The sequence below is a fragment of the Daphnia carinata genome, chromosome 4 (genome assembly GCF_022539665.2).
Source record: "Daphnia carinata strain CSIRO-1 chromosome 4, CSIRO_AGI_Dcar_HiC_V3, whole genome shotgun sequence".
Lineage (NCBI taxonomy): Eukaryota > Metazoa > Arthropoda > Branchiopoda > Diplostraca > Daphniidae > Daphnia > Daphnia carinata.
In genome coordinates this window covers 5279359-5297813 of record NC_081334.1, presented here as the reverse complement: position 1 = coordinate 5297813, position 18455 = coordinate 5279359, and the positions used below count along the sequence as shown (strand labels likewise).

Below are 18455 nucleotides of genomic sequence, written 5' to 3'. Positions count from 1 at the left end.
CAGAAATGGAAATAATCCTGAGAATGCAAGCAAAATATGCGCCATTCCCAGTGGTTGCTTTGAAATTTTCACGTTTTAGCTCCTTGGCGAATCCAGCAATACTGATATTGCAAGATTATTACTAAGTGTTTTCGGAATAACTAAAGAGAATTGATGATTAGTTCATGGAAGCAATGCTTATAAAAATAACTCTTCAGGTCAGATTGCATTAACGTTTTTCTTTGGAAGCAGTGCACATAGGTTGATGGTTAACTACGGTTATACAGTCTTTAAGAAAAAATACCCATTCAAATAAAAATGTTGGAAGGAAACAGGAATTTCCATGGTTCAAAAATGAGGCGATGTGAAAAAGCCAGTCTTCTTAAGGTTTCTGTATAGTTAAATATCACCGTTGAATCCCCCATCAAAAAGAAAGGAAAACAAAAGAATTAGAACAAATCTTTTCTAAATGGGTTCTAGATCACCTTTTTGCTTTGATGGGGGTATTTGGGGTATCTGTGTAAGACGCATAGCAGTTCCAGTAATCACTAAGGGAGTGAACAGAAAAAAGAGGCAAACTTTAAAAGTGCTCATTTTTGTGCATCATAGAGTGGCTTCGTTTAACCTTGGGATATTGAGGAGTTTTTCCATAACCTAACAAAATAAAAAAAGAGTGAAACAGGGATAGTTTGCAAAATATTACAGCAATACGAATTACCATTTGCTGCTCCTTCACGTCCTGGAGCTTCTTCAATCCATCACCGGTATGAGATCGTGAAGCTCCAACCACCATGGGAGCAAAGCATTTTGCAAGATTTGCGACTGTTAAACGGCCCGTTTGATGTTCCACCACCCTAATAGAAAGCATTATTACTAAATTGATTGAAAAAACATTTACACATTGAAGATATTGAACCGCTGTAGATGAAGGATTATGTATGCCAGTGTGTCGCGATTAGGTCGGGGGAGTTCAGGAATCAGGGAATAAACAGACGTCTAATCTCTCAGTAAAGAAAATAATCAATAAATCAGAAAATCATAGATTGAAAATTTCTTACCTGAACATCAACTTCGTCTTTCATATAAACTAATTTAATGAAAGATTCTCTAGCGGTGTACGTGACTAAAGGCTCTGTGAGAGACAGAAGAAACGACCGAACGACACTTGTAATCAGCGAAGTGCTAATGGTTGTCATCTCTCCTGATCGTATTTTGCCACGAAGCAGTTGTTCCTAGAAAACAAACAAAATAAATGGAACAAATATATATATATCTAATAGGTACTTTTAATGTTGCGACATCTTTTTCAGGACAGTTCAAACGGTAGTCTACGCTTTCCAGTCCTCGTAGTTCGATCTCCTCTAGACAGTGAATAATAATAGACGGGATCATTGGCGTTGTTTTCGGTGAAAAATCAGCGATAGAACCCACAAAACGGGTAGGAGTGCGACACGTTGGAACACACGGAACCGGCATATTGGTTTTGCACTCAACCTAAATTAATTTAAAGAATAATAAAAAAAACTTGCTATTTTTAATCTAAATTCGAACTGTGGCTTACGTGGCAAGCTCCCAGACAATCAGTGCACTTCATTGCCGTCTTTCCGAATCGAATTCTACACGCGAAAGGTAGCGTTTAGTAATAGTAGGGACAGGAAATAAATGATCCTGGATTAAATGATCTATACTGGAACACAATGTGAGAATACCTGTTTCTACACGGAATGCATGTCTCTTGCTTCAGAATAACCTTTTGTGTGAAACAGACAAATCGAAAACATTAACTTGAACTGATCTCTTTGAATAATATATATGAACAATTCTAACCTTGCTGGAAAAACTGTGTGGCCTTAAGACCTTCTTAGCAGAAAGATTTCTTCGTTCAATCCCTTAAAAGCACCAAAGATAGATTATCTAGTATCAATAACGCTGATCTAGATTTTTGGTCCTGCTCTCACCTCGACTGCACATATTATTAGACGTTGGAGAACCGCAGACCTCGGGAAAATCAACGCTAATTTTTTTAGCCGATTCAGTGACGGCCGGTGGTGACCCTGGAATTGTAATCACATCCACCTTCGGAACTGCTATCGTTCGGTTCTATCATCGAGATATTAGTGACCTTTCAATCTTTCATGTTTGCTTAATCGAGAATGTTAATATTCATCAAGAATTTTAATACTTACAAGTAGAAGAGAACGCCGATTACCGTCTCTGCCCGTTATAGTCTCAGGTGGTGCTCTGAATTTACGAATGGAGCGCACAACCGAAAGTTCCAGATCTTCGTCCGTCTTCTCACTAGTTATGTCGAGTGATGATAGTATGGACTGGGTAGTACTCTCAATTTCATCGCTTGTTGAATCAATCAAGTGATTGCCAGGGGATTCCAAATCGGCTCGAGAATAAGATTCAAGTGAACTGAGAGAAACAAGTTTGTACCGCGTTTCTTCGGCAATGTTCTGATCGGTTGTAACGATTTGTTTCACCATAATCAGCTTGCGCTCCTTTAAATATCAAATGGGGAATCATTTAAGAATTTATCTTTGTGACTGTAGAAAACATTCATTTACCAAGTCCTTTTCCTCTTTCTGAAGCCGTTGGCGAATGAGAATTTCATTTTTTAGTAGTTCGGTAACATGGCGGACCTGTAACTCGAGCTTTTCTCTGTTTGCTCGAGCTTCATTCAACTCCTTTAGTGCCGTGGAACACATTTCCTCTGTAGTTAACCATTTCTTACGGCAACCTTCTTGATTATTGGCAAATGTCTCGAATTCTGCGTAATATTTTGAACGGCCGTATCATTCATTTTAATGGTAAAAGGAAATAGTGGGGTTAGGGAAAAGGAAAAATTATGAAAAATGTTTCATGCAATCCCACCTTGAAGAGGGTCATTAAGCCAGAAGCTAAAACCGCGACAAATGTCATCAAACTGAGCCAACAGCGACATCTTTTTAACTGACATTGTCTTGCTCTAACGAGAACTGAAATTCGATATGATTGCTGAGAAATGACTTCACAAATTCAGATTGACAATTATTTACCGTAAATTTCTTCAAAGCTTCGTTTCTGAATCACTGTGTTATCTGACTAGAACAACAAATTCCAAAGATCATTAGAAGTCATAAACGCTTACACGCGTAAAAATCGGTGGGCGTTTTCGCGAGATTACACACTCACCCACACGAAACGTGCACTGACGTACTAGGAAGCCTTAGGTTTTTACAGCATGTGGGCACCTCCTTTGTTTTATGGACGGGGAGGGGGGGGGGGGGGTGCCACTGGCCATGTACCTAGCGTACTATGGATCCCGATCGTGGGTCACCTAGCGTGACCCCATGTTCTTATCTGATGCCCTTTAGTTGTTTTCATAATATTTTAATTTCTGGGAAGGAGTTGATTTGGGTTTAGATTCTTTTGATTAGGTCTGTTTCTACGATAAAGTTGAAGGGGTATTATTATTTGCGGATCCCAAACTGTTTTTGTTTTTTTGGGAGGGGAGATGGGATTATCTGGAAGTGGAGTCCAACTACAGATGGCAGGTCAAGATGTACTTTCAGCTTTTTAGAAAAAGGTACGATTTGAGGTGAGGGTAGCTGTTTAGCCCCCACCTTCGTCTTGGTTCTTCATTTGGAAGGTTGTGATTTCGAAATGGTGCTGTCGATTGTTTTGAGTTTTGCCGGCTTGTCTTCTTCGTTGTGGGTTTCCTCGTTTTTGCAGTTGCATTTTGGCATATGTAAGATTTGATTTATTATTTCTTTGTCGTGGTTCTAATGTTTGGATGTTTTGTTTGTTTTTATAAGGTGTTAAATTCAGTTGATGAGTCTTGTGGTCTTCAAGTACTTTACCAAATGATGTTGGATCTCACATTTGGTGGTTCGACGTTGAGCCCTAGCAGGTTTGGTAAGTTTGGATTAAATTTTTTCTTTGTGTGAGATTAGGCCCAATTACATCTACCCACTATTGCACTCTGTCTCGGCGCGATTCTGTGATGTAATGTTCGTAAAGGGTTTTTTCGTGGCGCCAAATGGAAAGTAACAGTTTAAACCGAAGTCGTTGTTGTTGCCTAGAGATGGCGTTAAGCTTTGACTATGAATTCAAGCCAGTTTCGAACGTTGAACTCGCAGAATCTAGTTGAATATTTCTTGATTAACTGATTTCTCCATCACCACTGCTACTGCCCCCATCCCCCACCCTGAACACATTAAAGAAACAGTATTGGTATTTTGGAAAATATGTTGAGTAGCTACCAATCTTAGGTCTGATTTAAGCCCACCAAAGTTTAAGCAGTACAGTATTAGTCGTTTTCAAGAACCTAGAATAACGTAAGATTTCAGAAATGGTGGAAAAAGTCAAATGGTACGCGGAATTTGCTATACTGGACTCACAAAACCGACAGGGAGGGTAAACGTTTTGCAACCGCCGGCAAGCATTTCACATGGATATGGCATCGCGAAATTAAATATTGGCCTCATCCTGTGTATTTGTTTGCATTTTTGTTTGCATTATCGTCAGTTAACATTTAGATTCGTAACGAATTTGGACGCTTACGGATTAGCAAGAATGGATAAGAGATGTTTGTAAAGGGATGGAACGGAAACACTGCGTGTTCCAACCAAGAGGAAAGCACACAATATGAAGTTGCAAGACGCGTGTATGCGAAATGATACGAGAATGTTTGTTTTTATTTTGGCACAAATAAGAAAACAACTCGAAGATCAGACATTTTCTTCGGCTTATGTAAAAAAGTATTTCTGTCTTACTCTTCCCACTGTAAAATCGTGAGAAACATATTCTTTCAAATATCGTATGGCAATTACGTCCAAAGCAGCCATCGTGTAGTCTGCATCGCAGTCAGCCTTTTGCGCTTGTGTTTATACAGTCCCAGGAACGTGGACCATTGAAGCTCTTTGGTTCTTGTTTTTTTCTCCTGAGCTTCGTCGGTTTACTCGCGTTTACCGCTCAGTCTAGGTATCTAATTTTAGACGAGCGTAGTAGCTCTAGATGGGCGGTGTCTCAATACGGGTGTTGGATGGCTGAATTTGTAACGTTATATTGCAGCCCTTGAAATTGTTTTCTACCTACGATAATGTGTAACAATTTGCATTGCGTGAACGTTTAAATTAAAAATACTTAGCTTTCCCTCAGAAATCCGAATTTGTTAGAAAAAAACGCTATTTCATTCGTGGTGTTTCCTTTGTTAAACAGATGAGCGCATTTTGTTTCCATATCACTACTATGATTCAGTTTGGCCATTGGCATTTTCTGTAAAAAAAAAAAAAAAAACGAAACCAATCGGATTTCAACTAAATTAACTTCTAAATTTTGCTCTGTGGCATTATTCCGTTTAGATGTTGCAGGACTCGCGACTTAAGTTTTAACACCTCGAATACCAGAACGTAATAACGAGATGCATTCTTGCCCAGAACGAAATGAACCAGGAGAATATCAATGCCAATAAAAACCAGAGTACTTTCTGCAATTACAAAAGAATCAGTTAAACGAAGAGTTTTTGACAGATCAGTTGACAACGTGTCAATTCAGTGTTCGGTATAACGTGAAAAACAATTCGGGTGACGACTCCAAGAGAAGCTCGTGAGGAGGGGGGAATCTCGTTCATGGCTATAAAAGGAACGACACGGTTTGCTGAGGTATACTGCCTAGAAACTCTTCTACCAGTTGGTAATTCGAGCTACGTTCAATGCTGAAAGGCCTCTCGTTTTTTTTGTCGAAGCCATCCCTGCTTTGGACACATCTCCGCCCCTTCTGATCTATTGTGGTCTGACTTGCGCAGTGTCGCCTTCCAACCGTGAATACTTTCCGAACAGACTGTTCCAGTATCACCAGTCACCAAACAGGCTTTTGCGAAGGAGTTCTACCGCTTCTTGTGCTCTTCCTCAACCGAACTCGATCGGCTAATATCATCGCATTAAAGTTTGTTCGACGTGCAACAACGAAATGTCGGGAACCGTCTCGAAATCTTCGACAACCAAATCTTCTAAATACGTCTACCGCTCTACCGGTGGGGCTGGAACCGATGTCACTATCGAGTACTCCACCGATTTGTCGGCTCTGTCTCGTCTCGAGGTGTCCATTTCCTGTCATTTTTTTATACTCTAACCATCGTCGTCATACACAGAACCGATTACCATTAAGCATGTGATCGAACCAAACTTGCAAGTTGCGCGTAATGTCCCACAGTTGCGCAAAGGTGGTAATCTGTGCCTACCTTAATTTTTAATTTGTGCGTAGAACTAACGCATACGAAACAAACGAAAACACGTTTCTATTTTATTATTTATGTGTACAATACCTTAAATAATTTCTCTTTATTTCAGGACAAAATCCGCCTCGTTCAGGAGGATCTCGAGACTGAGCGAGAGCTTAGGCAGCGTGTAAGTTGGATTATTAACAACCTTCGCTAAGTTAATTAGACGTGTAAATTTACGCGAACAGTACGTGATATATAGATGAATTCTTTTATTCGTTAAACCCAAGTGTAGTTGTCGCAAACAGTTAAGGAAATAACAATTGTTCTCAAAAAGTGTTTGAGCTTGGATATAAATAGCTTTGCTTTGGACCATGAAATGCTTGGCTCATAGGCCAAGAATTTATAGATTTAGCATCACTTTAAAAAAAGGAGAAAAGAAAAAAATATATACCTTTCGAGAAAATTGAAGTAAAAACAAAAAGAAAATAGAAAAGGAGCATAATTTGTGCCCGTGTTAGTTATTTGCTATTAATTTGTTTTCGGTAGCACCGCAAATAGAATCTACTGTTGATGTGAAAATTTTTTGTGCATAGGTTGAACGAGACAAGGCTGATCTGAGTGTTCAGGTGATTCAGCTTCAAGAACGCCTTGAAGAAGCTGAAGGGGGAGCTGGAAATCAGGTAACATTGTTCATAGTTTTCGAGCTATTTCGGACGATGAGCCGATGTTGACGATTGTCAATCATCTCAACGAGTGATGAGCAAGGACTTTGTACCCACAAATGTTTTTGTTTCCTCTCCGTTTTAAATCATTCCACTTAAAGTTAAAAAAAAAAGATCCGCCTTTAAAATTAAATAATCTAAATGGCTAGTGTTAGACGTTGTAATTACTGACATGACGGAGTGTTAACGTGTTAAAAATAGAGCGCATTCATCACGAAGTGAAACAACTGTTGGATTTCGATATATTTACAGTTGGAAATCAATAAGAAACGTGATGCTGAGTTGGCTAAATTGCGAAAATTGTTGGAAGATGTCCATCTTGAATCGGAAGAGACGGCGCACATGCTCCGCAAAAAACATCAAGAAGCTATTGTCGATCTTCAAGACCAATTAGAACTGCTGGCCAAAGCCAAATCAAAGTAAGCATTATTCTTTATTTTCATAAATAATATTCAGTGAAATTGGCAATTATCAGTTAAGTCGTGTTTACGTTAAAAGGACTTTAGGATGAATGTGTGAGTGTTTATTTGCTGAACCAATCTAGTTACCGATTCTAATACCTTGATAGTCAGGGCGAATGCTTTTACTGCATACACCGTGGCTAGACGGATTCTTTCCTAAGAAGAAAACTATGAGAGGAAGGGTTCTGGAAATAATGCGTAGCGAACCTATCCTATTTTTACACTGCCACGTCAACCCTCGTGAACTAACATACTCCAGCTGTTCTAGCGGGCTCGCACATATCCTTAGAGACCTCTGTGGTGTTGCCCTGTCTGTTGCTACTGCCGCGCTTTCGTTTTTCTTCAAACAAAACCAACAAACTTATGTCCTTGTATTTAAACCATGTACCATAACATTATGGTTTAGGATCAAAGAATTTTAAGTGTATTAAAAACAAACCTGGCGTACTTGTCTGCTAAACAAAAATCCTTGTAGAACTAGAATGGTACCAGTACCAGTCTCATAATATTTTTAAAAAGAAAATTACGGACGTCAACGGAAAGTAACGCAAGTGTTTTATTTCAGGGCGGAGAAGGAGAAGTCAAAGTTTCAACAGGAACTGTTCGATCTCCTGTCCCAAGTTGAATCGGCTAACAAAGATAGGGTAGGATTTTATTACATAGAGCTAGCCAAAGTAATATACTACGGATTTCTTAATGAGTTTGTATATATTTCAGGTAACATACGTCAAGCAAGTGGAAAAACTGGAAGTACAAGTTCATGAATATACCATCAAAATTGAAGAGCTCAACAGAACTATCATCGACATTAGCAGCTACAAAACCCGTTTGTCAACGGTACAACAGATTGCATTGTTAAGAAAAGCCACACAAAATAATATGCGAATTAATAGGAAAACATTGAGCTAACAAAAGAAGTTCAAGAACTGAAAGTGAGTTACGAAAATATTAGTTATTTGAAGAATCAAATTAGTTCCCAATTCGAAGACTTGCGTCGGCGCTTTGAAGATGAAGAAAGGGTATTCATTTTGATTTCTTTCGGTTACTGCAGTTCCAACGAAACTGTCTACAAACGTATATCATTTCAATGCATTGTTTTTGATTTATATTTTTTAGCGCCGCTCTACTTTGGAAGGAAATTTGCATTCGGTGGAAATCGAACTGGAGTCGGTGCGTGTTCAACTCGAAGAAGAATCCGAAGCTCGTTTGGATCTAGAACGTCAGCTGTCAAAGGCCAATCAGGATTGCTTGTCATGGAAATCCAAGTACGACCAGACTTGCCTATCCCACACCGAGGAGATTGAAGAAATCAGGTATTTGTTTTTATCTGGTTGACCAACGAATTTATAGATGGAAACGTTCCTTCTTCTTCTTAGACGTAAATTCCACGTCCGCGTGACCGAATTGGAAGAGCAAATCAGCGCTCTCATTTCCAAGTGCTCTGGTCTGGAGAAAATCAAATCTCGTCTTCAAAGTGAAGTTGAGATCCTCATTATTGATCTGGAAAAGGTGAGCCATTAAATCTATTTTTATGTGTCTACGAACCAAACAAAAAAGAAAATTAATTAATCGGCTTCGATCATTTAAGGCCAATACTACTGCTCGCGAGATGCAAAAGCGTAGCGAACAACTTGAACGCATTAACGGCGAGCTTAAGTCTAAGTTGGATGAACTTACCGCTCTATACGATGCCTCCCAGAGAGACAACCGAAATAAGGCAACCGAAATTTCTCGCCTCAGCCACGAATTGGACAAAACTCGAGAACAAAAAGATCAATTGACTCGTGAAAACAAGAAACTGGGCGGTAATTCACCATCATGTTATGAAAAACTATGAAACTTAAAATTTTGACTGGTACATTTCCCGTCAGATGAAAATGGTGAGCTGAAGAGCCAATACTCGGAACTGAGTCGCAGATTCCACGAGATGGAAATTGAATACCGCCGTCTAGAAAACGAACGCGAAGAACTGGCTGCCGCATACAAGGAATCTGAGGCTGTACGTATCATCTGACAAATTTATCAACGACATACCCTGCCTAACAATAACTGGTTTTTTCTTTCTGACAACGGAGTAGTCCCGTAAGGCTGAGGAACAACGCTCGCAGCGTATGGCAGCTGAGATGAATCAGTACAGGCACGATATGGAACGTAGATTGACTGACAAGGAGGAAGAACTAGAATCCACCAAGTAATTGTCCATTAGCATTGCGTCTGTGGACTGCGTTATTGAATAGTTATTCACCTGAAACTAACTTCTTTCATACTATCCAAGGAAACAAATGTCAATTGAAATCGACCAACTGAACTCGCGTTTGGTTGACGCCGAAACTAAATTGAAAACCGAAATTCAACGTATCCGAAAGAAGATGACAATCACAATCACTGAACTGGAAATGACTTTGGACGTTGCGAACAAGAACAACATTGAGCTGCAAAAAACTATTAAAAAGCAGTCTCTTCAACTTACCGTAAGTTTCATTAACAGGAGGCCATATAGTTTTCTCTATTTCAATTATCAAATGCAGATCATCAATTCGAAATAATTTTTTTTCTATGTCGCTAATTTTTTAGGAACTTCAATCAATGTACGAGGAAACCCAGCGCCAATTGCAAATCACAGTTGATCAGTACGGTGTGGCTCAGCGCCGCTTGCAAGCTCTGCAACAAGAGCTCGAAGATATGCGCGCCAATATGGAAGGAGTAGGACGCGATTTAATAAAAAGCTCTAGAGCAAAATATAAATCTATTTTCCGTAAATTAGGCCCTACGCGCTAGACGTGCTGCTGAGCAGCTGGCAGAAGACGCTGCCGCTCGCATTAACGAGCTTACCACGATCAACGTCAATCTTTCTTCAACTCGTGCCAAACTGGAGCAGGAACTAGCCGCGTATGCCGCCGATTTCGAAGAAGCCAGCAAAGAACTTAAGGTATACCCAGCAATGTAAAATGATAAATTCCATCACCAGACTTATAGGGAAAGTTCGTGGTTAATGTCACAATAGTTGGCTGATGATCGCGCCCAGAGGGCCCAATGCGAACTTAAGCATACCATGGATGTCCTACACGAGGAACAAGAACGTGTGGTCAAGATCGAATCGATCAAAAAGGCTCTGGAAATCGAAATCAAAAACCTGACCATTCGTTTGGAAGAAGTCGAAACTAATGCGTTGGTCAGCAGCAAGAGAATTATTAGCAAATTGGAAGCTAGGGTATACCATTCTTGCCGACGTCTCCTTAGTTAACGTAAAGCGAAACTGAATTTTGGTGAATTATAGGTTCGTGACATCGAATTGGAATTGGACGAGGAACGCCGCCGACATGCCGAGACTACCAAGATCCTGCGTAAGAAAGAGCGCCAAGTCAAAGAAATCATCATCCAGGGCGAAGAAGATCACAAAAACGTCTCCCTCCTCCAGGATTCGGTCGAAAAACTCACTCAGAAACTTAACGTTTACAAGCGCCAACTGCAAGAACAGGTCCGAAACTAATACTTTAAAATAAGTTGCCTCAATGTGATCCTCCGTTTCTGTTGGCCATTTTTTGAATGATTACTTAAGATAGAACGACGAGTCCATAATTGTGTTCTCTGTCCATGCAGGAGGGTATGTCGCAACAGAATTTGAGCCGTGTCCGTCGATTCCAACGTGAATTGGAAGCTGCTGAAGATCGCGCCGAATCTGCCGAGACCAACTTGAACTTTGTTCGTGCCAAACATCGTACTTTTGTTACGGCTGTTCCCGGCGGTACCACCACTTCAAATGTCTACGTAGTGGAAGAACAGAAGCATTTTACCGAGCACTATTAACTGGATAACAAATGAATTTCCTATAAGTGGGATGCTGCATGCAGCGGTCTGCTACAGAAAAGCGAAGAACTTTTATAAAGCGAACATCATGTTTTTAACATTCATTTGACTTGAGTTTATTTGATCCGATATCTGACGGTGGGAAAGATCCAACAGCTATGCCCAAATCTATATCCACAAGGCACGTGTACTTGTAGGCACTAGGATGTAACGGGGAGAATCGGAAATACTTTCTTCAAACTTAGGGTATAACACAAGTAATTCAATTAAACTAGTTTTTTGTGTAGCCAAAAAATAACAAAGTAATAACTTTGAACTAGTCAGCAGATTTATCTGCCGATCGGTCGTTCAGTTTTTACCGACGCTTCTTTCAATAAATCCTTATAAACCCTGATTTTTTGTTTCGAATGCTTTTAACGTGCTTCTTGACAGAGAAATGTAATGCCTTACTTCTAGTTTTATTTGCCTCTCTCCTCATTTGTTATTTTCATCACTGTGCCTTGTATGACGCCTTAATCTTTTGCCATCTATACCCCTCCAAACTACAGAATTGGTTGCTCTGGGCATTGAAATACACCTAATAAATGTCGAGTTAATTTATAACATGTCAATCTAATAACATATTTGGCAGTTTTTTCGTGACAAATCGAGAGAAAATCATGGAAATCAAGTTCCTTTTTCAATTGGCCTTAGAATTTTTATATTAACCGTCAATAACAAAAGGGCGGGCTTCACAGGTAAAATTGTTATTTTTTTCATTAAGTGAACCGCAGTTTTTTAATTAAACGTAAAAAACCTAAAAGAATTTGGCGCTACTAAGCAGTTTGTTTTCTTAAAATAAAACAAACGGCTAGTTTAACGAGAAAACTAATCACGGATTTGAAATCAGCGTTCAATTTTGATATGGCAATCCGTTTTACATAAAAAAAAAAAAAAAAAAATGGCGGAAAAAAAAAAAAAAACGCACTTTTTTCTCTTTTTTCTACCCGTAGCCATCTATCAGTCGGTTTCGTTATTACAGGCATGTAAGCAATTTCAGTTAATTGTATCCCATTAGCAGTTAATTGAGTAGCGTGGCTGGAGAACAACGCGTGGCTGGAGGATCAATTGAAAAATGGATAAGAAAATAAAACAAAAAAATGGTAAGTATAAACATTATTATATTGGTTTTCAATTATTAATTATTGTTTATTAGATCAAATTATGAAGCTGCAGGCCCAATTATTGGAACAACACAAAAAAATAAATAACAGCAAAGCTAAGGATGGTAAGGCCTAATATGTAATGATTCTATTTATTTGCTTTTATTCATTTGTGTTTTGTAGCTCAAATTTTGAGTCTACATGCTCAGTTATTGGAAAATAAAAAAATTAGAATGGGACACTTTCCAAACAGTGAAGGAGATTTTTCCAAACTCATCCCTAACTGAATGTGAGCATGAGTTGGCGTTAGGCGAACACAGTCAGGTACCTAAACTTTTCAAATAAGAATTCAAAATAAGTATAGAATTTTAACAAACAATTATTTATTGTTAAGTTATTCAGTCTACCACCTGACAGTGTGTTAAAGTTAAATTCTGTTAGTGCTGCACTAAAAGAATTGTTAGTAATAAGTCCATGCAGCGAAGGAAGTGAACAATTGTGGGACCTTATTTGGGCTGAAAATGGGTGTGGTACGGAAACCCAGAAATAGCATGTGTTCAACATAAAACATGAATTAGGTACTTTTCAGTTTTTTGTCTATCGAAAAAGTATTTTTAATGCTATTATTTTGCATTCACAGAATTTTAGTGGGGGATCAAGTCAAGTCTGGAAGTGTTACAGGATGGAAGAGTGAGCCTACAGTTGAAAAACACTGAAAGTGCATTACCCTTAAGGTATGAGGTAAAGTAATAGAGTATGCACATTGTCTAATGAGAAGTACCATCTTGTGTGAATGAATCCTGTATAACAGCAATCCTTTATAGTTCTGTCACACCTAGAAGCCTCAAATAATTCTGCTTCTCTTGCTAAAGAACAACTTGTCCTTTACGTTCAGAGTGTTGGGGAAACTGGGTACTTAAATGGCCCTAAAGATGTTTTAATTTTGCTGCCATTGCAGAGATGAACATCATACATGGACTCTTTAGGTATGAAAGGATTTTTCTTCAAATAATTTTAAATTTATGATGAAGAATTTCTCCTCCTTTTTGCCAACCAGGTCTAATCTACCAAAAAAAATTTTATCCAATAGGAAAGGATTTTCATGTACTGGGAACACAACTATCAACAATGCAACATTGTACAGGTGCTAGTTTATCATTCAAGAGCCTTATACAATGATGTTAATCTGCAATTTGTATGTCCTTCCCCAAGCTTGCACCAGAAGTTGAATCTATGAGTCATGTAAGTTACATGATCAACAGTTGATATGTTTAACGGTGTTGTTTTTCTTTTCTCAATATAGGTTAATAGTAACATTGGATCTGAAAAGATTCTTGGTTGGGGCAAGACACTGAATAAATTGTATTGATTGGATGGATGACATGACATTGCTATACTTAATTCGGATTCCCCAGACGGTATTTGATATTTAAAAAATTGAAGTGCATATCTGGGCTCCCTTCTTTTCTGAAGCCCCGTTTCCCCTTGACTCATAATAAGCCCGTAGGGGGTCATGCCCCTACTGTACGGTATATATAAAAACAACATATACCGAGGTTTGGAGGGCTCTGGCCGGAAAGGGGACGTGGGGTGCCGCTTCGTCCGATGATGTGTTCACGGAGGGTGACGTGGCTGCCCACAAATCCGAACTAAAGGTTAATCGCTCCTGTAAAAATGTTCCAAATCTTCAGCTCTTCTTCCGGCTTCTCTTAGCCAATCACCGGGTAATCTCCCCGGTGGGTCAACAAGGCAGTGTCTCCCCCTGCCTGGGTTGACGGCAACTTTTGAAAGGGCTATTGTGCCTTTTTAAAGTTGCAAAAATAATTGTAATGTGCAGAGAATTGTCAATAAAATTTTTTTTATAAGATATTTTTTGCAAAATTCGTTTCTTTCATTGTTTGTATTCGCTGTGTTCACACGTTACACTTTTTATATTTAGCTTGCTTAATTCACCTTTATTGTTTTTGTCACCTTTGATGGTACGCATTGTTTCCATTGGTTTATCGTTTATCTGTAAGTATTATTTATTACACTCTTTGAATTCTTCAACTTAGATTCAAGGAACAATCTGGATATTTTATGAAGTAATTTTGTATTTTGTTTTACTCGTATGGGAACCGATCCCCAGACACTCGACGTGCAACGCCGATGCTCTAACATTGAGCCACGAGATATATCTAAATATTTTATTATCGCATATCATATGTTATCGTCTAGGATGTTTATGCAGTCTTTCACAACTATATGTTTATCTTTCTATTGCTTACATAAGGTTCTTAGCTCTGTGGTAGAGCTTTTATCTGCGATACGTGTTACCCTGGGTTCAAACCTCAGTACATGTGTAAAAATGAAATAGAATGATGTAGAAGAGTATATTGCAGAATTGCATTTCAGTTTTATTCTAAGTGTAAATGCAAGTCCACAAGTGACTAGAAAAAAAAGCCAACTTAAAATCATATGATTCGTGGCTCATTGGTAGAGCATCGGCGAGGTATGCCGAATATCCAGGGTTCGATCCCTGGATAATAATAGAATGCTTACAGATAAACGATAAACCAATACCCGTCACATTACCATCAAATGTGACAAAAACCAATAAAGCAAAGCCAAAAAAAAAATTGATAAATGCAATGTGTGAACAAAGCTAACACAGACAATGAAGGAAACAAATTTTGAAAAAAAATTTTATAAAAAAAAATTTATTGACAATTCTCTGCACATCACAATTATTTTTGCAACTTTAAAAAGGCACAATAGCCCTTTCAAAAGTTGCCGTCAACCCAGGCAGGGGGAGACACTGCCTTGTTGACCCACCGGGGAGATTACCCGGTGATTGGCTAAGAGAAGCCGGAAGAAGAGCTGAAGATTTGGAACATTTTTACAGGAGCGATTAACCTTTAGTTCGGATTTGTGGGTAGCCACATCGCCCTCCGTGAACACATCATCGGACGAAGCGGCACCCCACGTCCCCTTTCCGGCCAGAGCCCTCCAAACCTCGGTATATGTTGTTTTTATATATACCGTACAGTAGGGGCATGACCCCCTACGGGCTTATTATGAGTCAAGGGGAAACGGGGCTTCAGAAAAGAAGGGAGCCCAGATATGCACTTCAATTTTTTAAATATCAAATACCGTCTGGGGAATCCGAATTAAGTATAGCAATGTCATGTCATCCATCCAATCAATACAATTTATTCAGTGTCTTGCCCCAACCAAGAATCTTTTCAGATCCAAATGTTACTATTAACCTATATTGAGAAAAGAAAAACAACACCGTTAAACATATCAACTGTTGATCATGTAACTTACATGACTCATAGATTCAACTTCTGGTGCAAGCTTGGGGAAGGACATACAAATTGCAGATTAACATCATTGTATAAGGCTCTTGAATGATAAACTAGCACCTGTACAATGTTGCATTGTTGATAGTTGTGTTCCCAGTACATGAAAATCCTTTCCTATTGGATAAAATTTTTTTTGGTAGATTAGACCTGGTTGGCAAAAGGAGGAGAAATTCTTCATCATAAATTTAAAATTATTTGAAGAAAAATCCTTTCATACCTAAAGAGTCCATGTATGATGTTCATCTCTGCAATGGCAGCAAAATTAAAACATCTTTAGGGCCATTTAAGTACCCAGTTTCCCCAACACTCTGAACGTAAAGGACAAGTTGTTCTTTAGACAGAGAAGCAGAATTATTTGAGGTTTCTAGCTGTGACAGAACTATAAAGGATTGCTGTTGTACTGGATTCATTAACACAAGATGGTACTTCTCATTAGACAATGTGCATACTCTATTACTTTACCTCATACCTTAATGGTAATGCACTCTGTGTTTTTTTCATCTGTAGGTTTACTCTTCCATCCTGTAACACTTCCAGACTTGACTTGATCCCCCATTAAATTCTGTGAATGCAAAATAATAGCATTAAAAATACTTTTTCAATAGACATAAAACCGAAAAGTACCTAATTCATGTTTTATGTTGAACTCGTGCTATTTCTGGGTTTCCGTACCACACCCATTTTTCAGCCCAAATACGGTCCCACAATTGTTCACTTCCTTCGCTGCATGGACTTATTACTAATGATTCTTTTAGTGCAGCACTAACAGAATTTAAATTTAACACACTGTCAGGTGGTGGACTGAATAACTAAACAATAAATAATTGTTTGTTAAAATTCTATACTTATTTTGAATTCTTATTTGAAAAGTTTAGGTACCTGACTGTGTTCGCCTAATGCCAACTCATCCTCACGTTCAGTTAGGGAAGAGTTTTGAAAAACCTCCTTCACTGTTTGGAAACTGTTCCGTTCCAATTTGTTCTTTTCCCCTAGCTGAGCTTGTAGACTCAAAATTTGAGCTACAAAACACAAATGAATAAAAGCAAATAAATAGAATCATTACGTATTAGGCCTTACCATCCTTAGCTTTGCTGTTATCTAATATTTTGTGTTGTTCCAATAATTGGGCCTGTAGCTTCATAATTTGATCTAATAAACAATAATTAATAATTGAAAACCAATATAATAATGTTGATACTTACCATCCTTTTGTTGTATTATCTTATCCATTTTTCAATTGTTCCTCCAGCCACGCGTTATTCTCCATCCACGCTACTGAACTAACTGCGAATGGCATCCAATGGACTGAAATTGCCTACGCCAGTAATAACGAGTCTGAGCGGTAGATGGCTACGTGTCGGAAACAAGGAAAAAAGTGTGATTTTTTTTTTTTGGTGAATTTTTTTTTTTTTTTTGTGTAAAACGGATTGCCATATAGATCAGCAGTTAATTTTGAATCGAAATCATGTATTTTAAGCCAAATTTGAAATTTGGCCAAAAATGAAAAAGTGAGAAGGCCATAGCCTTACCACTTTTGTGAAAATCGGCCAAAAACCGAACCTCTTGGAATTCGATAAAAATCACAGGGAATAATCAAAATTGAACGCTGATTTCAAATCCGTGATTAGTTTTCTCGTTAAACTAGCCGTTTGTTTTATTTTAAGAAAACAAACTGCTTAGTAGCGCCCAAATTCTTTTAGGTTTTTTACGTTTAATTAAAAAACTATAAGACCAATTGAAAAATAAACTTGATTTCCGTGATCAGCATTTAATTCTGAATCCATTTCATGCATTTTAAGCCAAATTTGGTCATTTTTGAAAAAGTAAGTACGAAGCGCTATCACGTACTGGCGCGCTAGTCTTTTTGCGCGATACATCTGAAATATACGGCGTATTTAAAAAACGCTTCCCTCAATGAAAAAAATAACAATTTTCCCGTAATCAGCATTCAATTTTGAGTATATCCTGTGATTTTCAACCAATTCTAATGAGTGTCATTTTTTGCAGGTTTTAGAGGCAAAATTCCCACGGTCATTTTTTGTGTTTATTTCAAAAACTATAAGTCCAATTGAAAAATAAACTTAAACGAAAATCACATGGAATAATCATTGAACGCTGATTTCAATTCCTGGATTAGTTTTCTCGTTAAATATGAACAAAAAACATATATATAAATTGATAAACAAAAAATAAATAGGACGTCCTTGATGCCAGATTTCATATGTTTATTAATTGTAGTTTAAGGAAAACATGCATTGGATTTCACGATAAAGATAAAGCGACATAGCTTGAAGTGGGTTCAGCTTATAATTAAAGCTTTCATTCGTCTTTCTGGAGCTGGGGCTGCTCAGGTGGAATTATGACGGGGTTCAATCAAATCCAAAATTTTTTGAGAGAATGGATACACACCCAAAAAGGAAGGGGTCCCAAACACTGAAGAAGGCGGAAAGATAGGCAATAAAATAAATGGAAAGACGAAATTGCAAAAACACCATGTCACATAGTTGAAAAAAAAGAATCGAAAAAATTGAACACGCACCTGAGAAAAGTAAACCGACCACCGCAAGTAATTATTAAAGAATATGCTATCTATCGTGCTTTCTTTAGAAGTGTCTCCTCGTATGTTTGTTCACTCTTGCTTGGCATGCTGTGTAGAGAGCTGTTCACGATTTACATGTTGCAATACAACTTTGTAACTGTAGCACGACAACGAAGAATTGGAAGTCAAGTAGAGAGGAAGAAACCTTGATTGATGTAAATATGATTGACAATATGTACCCAGGCCGAAT

At 38.3% G+C, this 18455-nt stretch overlaps 2 protein-coding genes and 1 long non-coding RNA gene across 4 annotated transcripts; 2 read left to right on the top strand and 1 right to left on the bottom strand.

Moving 5' to 3' along the window:
- Positions 1 to 198: 198 nt before the first annotated feature.
- LOC130687353 (rac GTPase-activating protein 1-like) lies at positions 199 to 3183 on the bottom strand. 2 transcript variants are annotated; one of them, XM_057510499.2, is made up of 15 exons: positions 3021 to 3183; positions 2857 to 2960; positions 2550 to 2752; positions 2166 to 2483; positions 1938 to 2079; positions 1807 to 1868; positions 1689 to 1729; positions 1541 to 1595; positions 1264 to 1473; positions 1038 to 1211; positions 896 to 975; positions 698 to 833; positions 605 to 633; positions 465 to 527; positions 199 to 370 (listed from the first exon to the last, which is right to left on the bottom strand). In XM_057510499.2, exons 2-15 carry the CDS (start codon positions 2939 to 2941, stop codon positions 328 to 330), a joined length of 1641 nt encoding a protein of 546 aa, XP_057366482.1. In that variant the 5' UTR covers positions 2942 to 2960; positions 3021 to 3183; the 3' UTR covers positions 199 to 327. The 2 variants fall into 2 exon arrangements, with proteins under 2 accessions (XP_057366482.1, XP_057366483.1); XM_057510500.2 differs by having other exon boundaries at positions 2857 to 2950.
- A 2619-nt stretch (positions 3184 to 5802) lies between these two features.
- Positions 5803 to 11571, top strand: LOC130687350 (paramyosin, long form-like). The gene is made up of 18 exons (XM_057510495.2): positions 5803 to 6063; positions 6315 to 6371; positions 6781 to 6867; positions 7162 to 7328; positions 7936 to 8014; positions 8088 to 8207; positions 8264 to 8389; positions 8487 to 8683; positions 8747 to 8879; positions 8959 to 9175; positions 9242 to 9369; positions 9449 to 9561; positions 9646 to 9841; positions 9945 to 10073; positions 10135 to 10299; positions 10375 to 10581; positions 10648 to 10848; positions 10971 to 11571. The coding sequence occupies exons 1-18, from the start codon at positions 5935 to 5937 to the stop codon at positions 11175 to 11177; spliced, it is 2658 nt and encodes an 885-aa protein (XP_057366478.1). The 5' UTR covers positions 5803 to 5934; the 3' UTR covers positions 11178 to 11571.
- Positions 11572 to 12555: 984 nt separating this feature from the next.
- Positions 12556 to 13532, top strand: LOC130687361 (uncharacterized). Its single transcript, XR_009000126.2, has 3 exons — positions 12556 to 12643; positions 12714 to 13305; positions 13377 to 13532. It is a non-coding gene; the product is annotated as an uncharacterized LOC130687361 (long non-coding RNA).
- The last annotated feature ends 4923 nt before the right edge of the window (positions 13533 to 18455 follow it).

Coding starts and splice junctions, on each gene's coding strand:
- LOC130687353 (XM_057510499.2), bottom strand. CDS start 2,941: ATGTCAGTTAAAAAGATGTCGCTGTTGGCTCAGTTTGATGACATTTGT. Junction 1,869..1,937: donor TAATAATATGTGCAGTCGAG/GTGAGAGCAGGA, acceptor GGTGCTTTTAAG/GGATTGAACGAAGAAATCTT. Junction 371..464: donor ACCCCCATCAAAGCAAAAAG/GTGATCTAGAAC, acceptor TTAACTATACAG/AAACCTTAAGAAGACTGGCT.
- LOC130687350 (XM_057510495.2), top strand. CDS start 5,935: ATGTCGGGAACCGTCTCGAAATCTTCGACAACCAAATCTTCTAAATAC. Junction 6,372..6,780: donor AGCGAGAGCTTAGGCAGCGT/GTAAGTTGGATT, acceptor TTTTGTGCATAG/GTTGAACGAGACAAGGCTGA. Junction 8,015..8,087: donor AATCGGCTAACAAAGATAGG/GTAGGATTTTAT, acceptor TATATATTTCAG/GTAACATACGTCAAGCAAGT.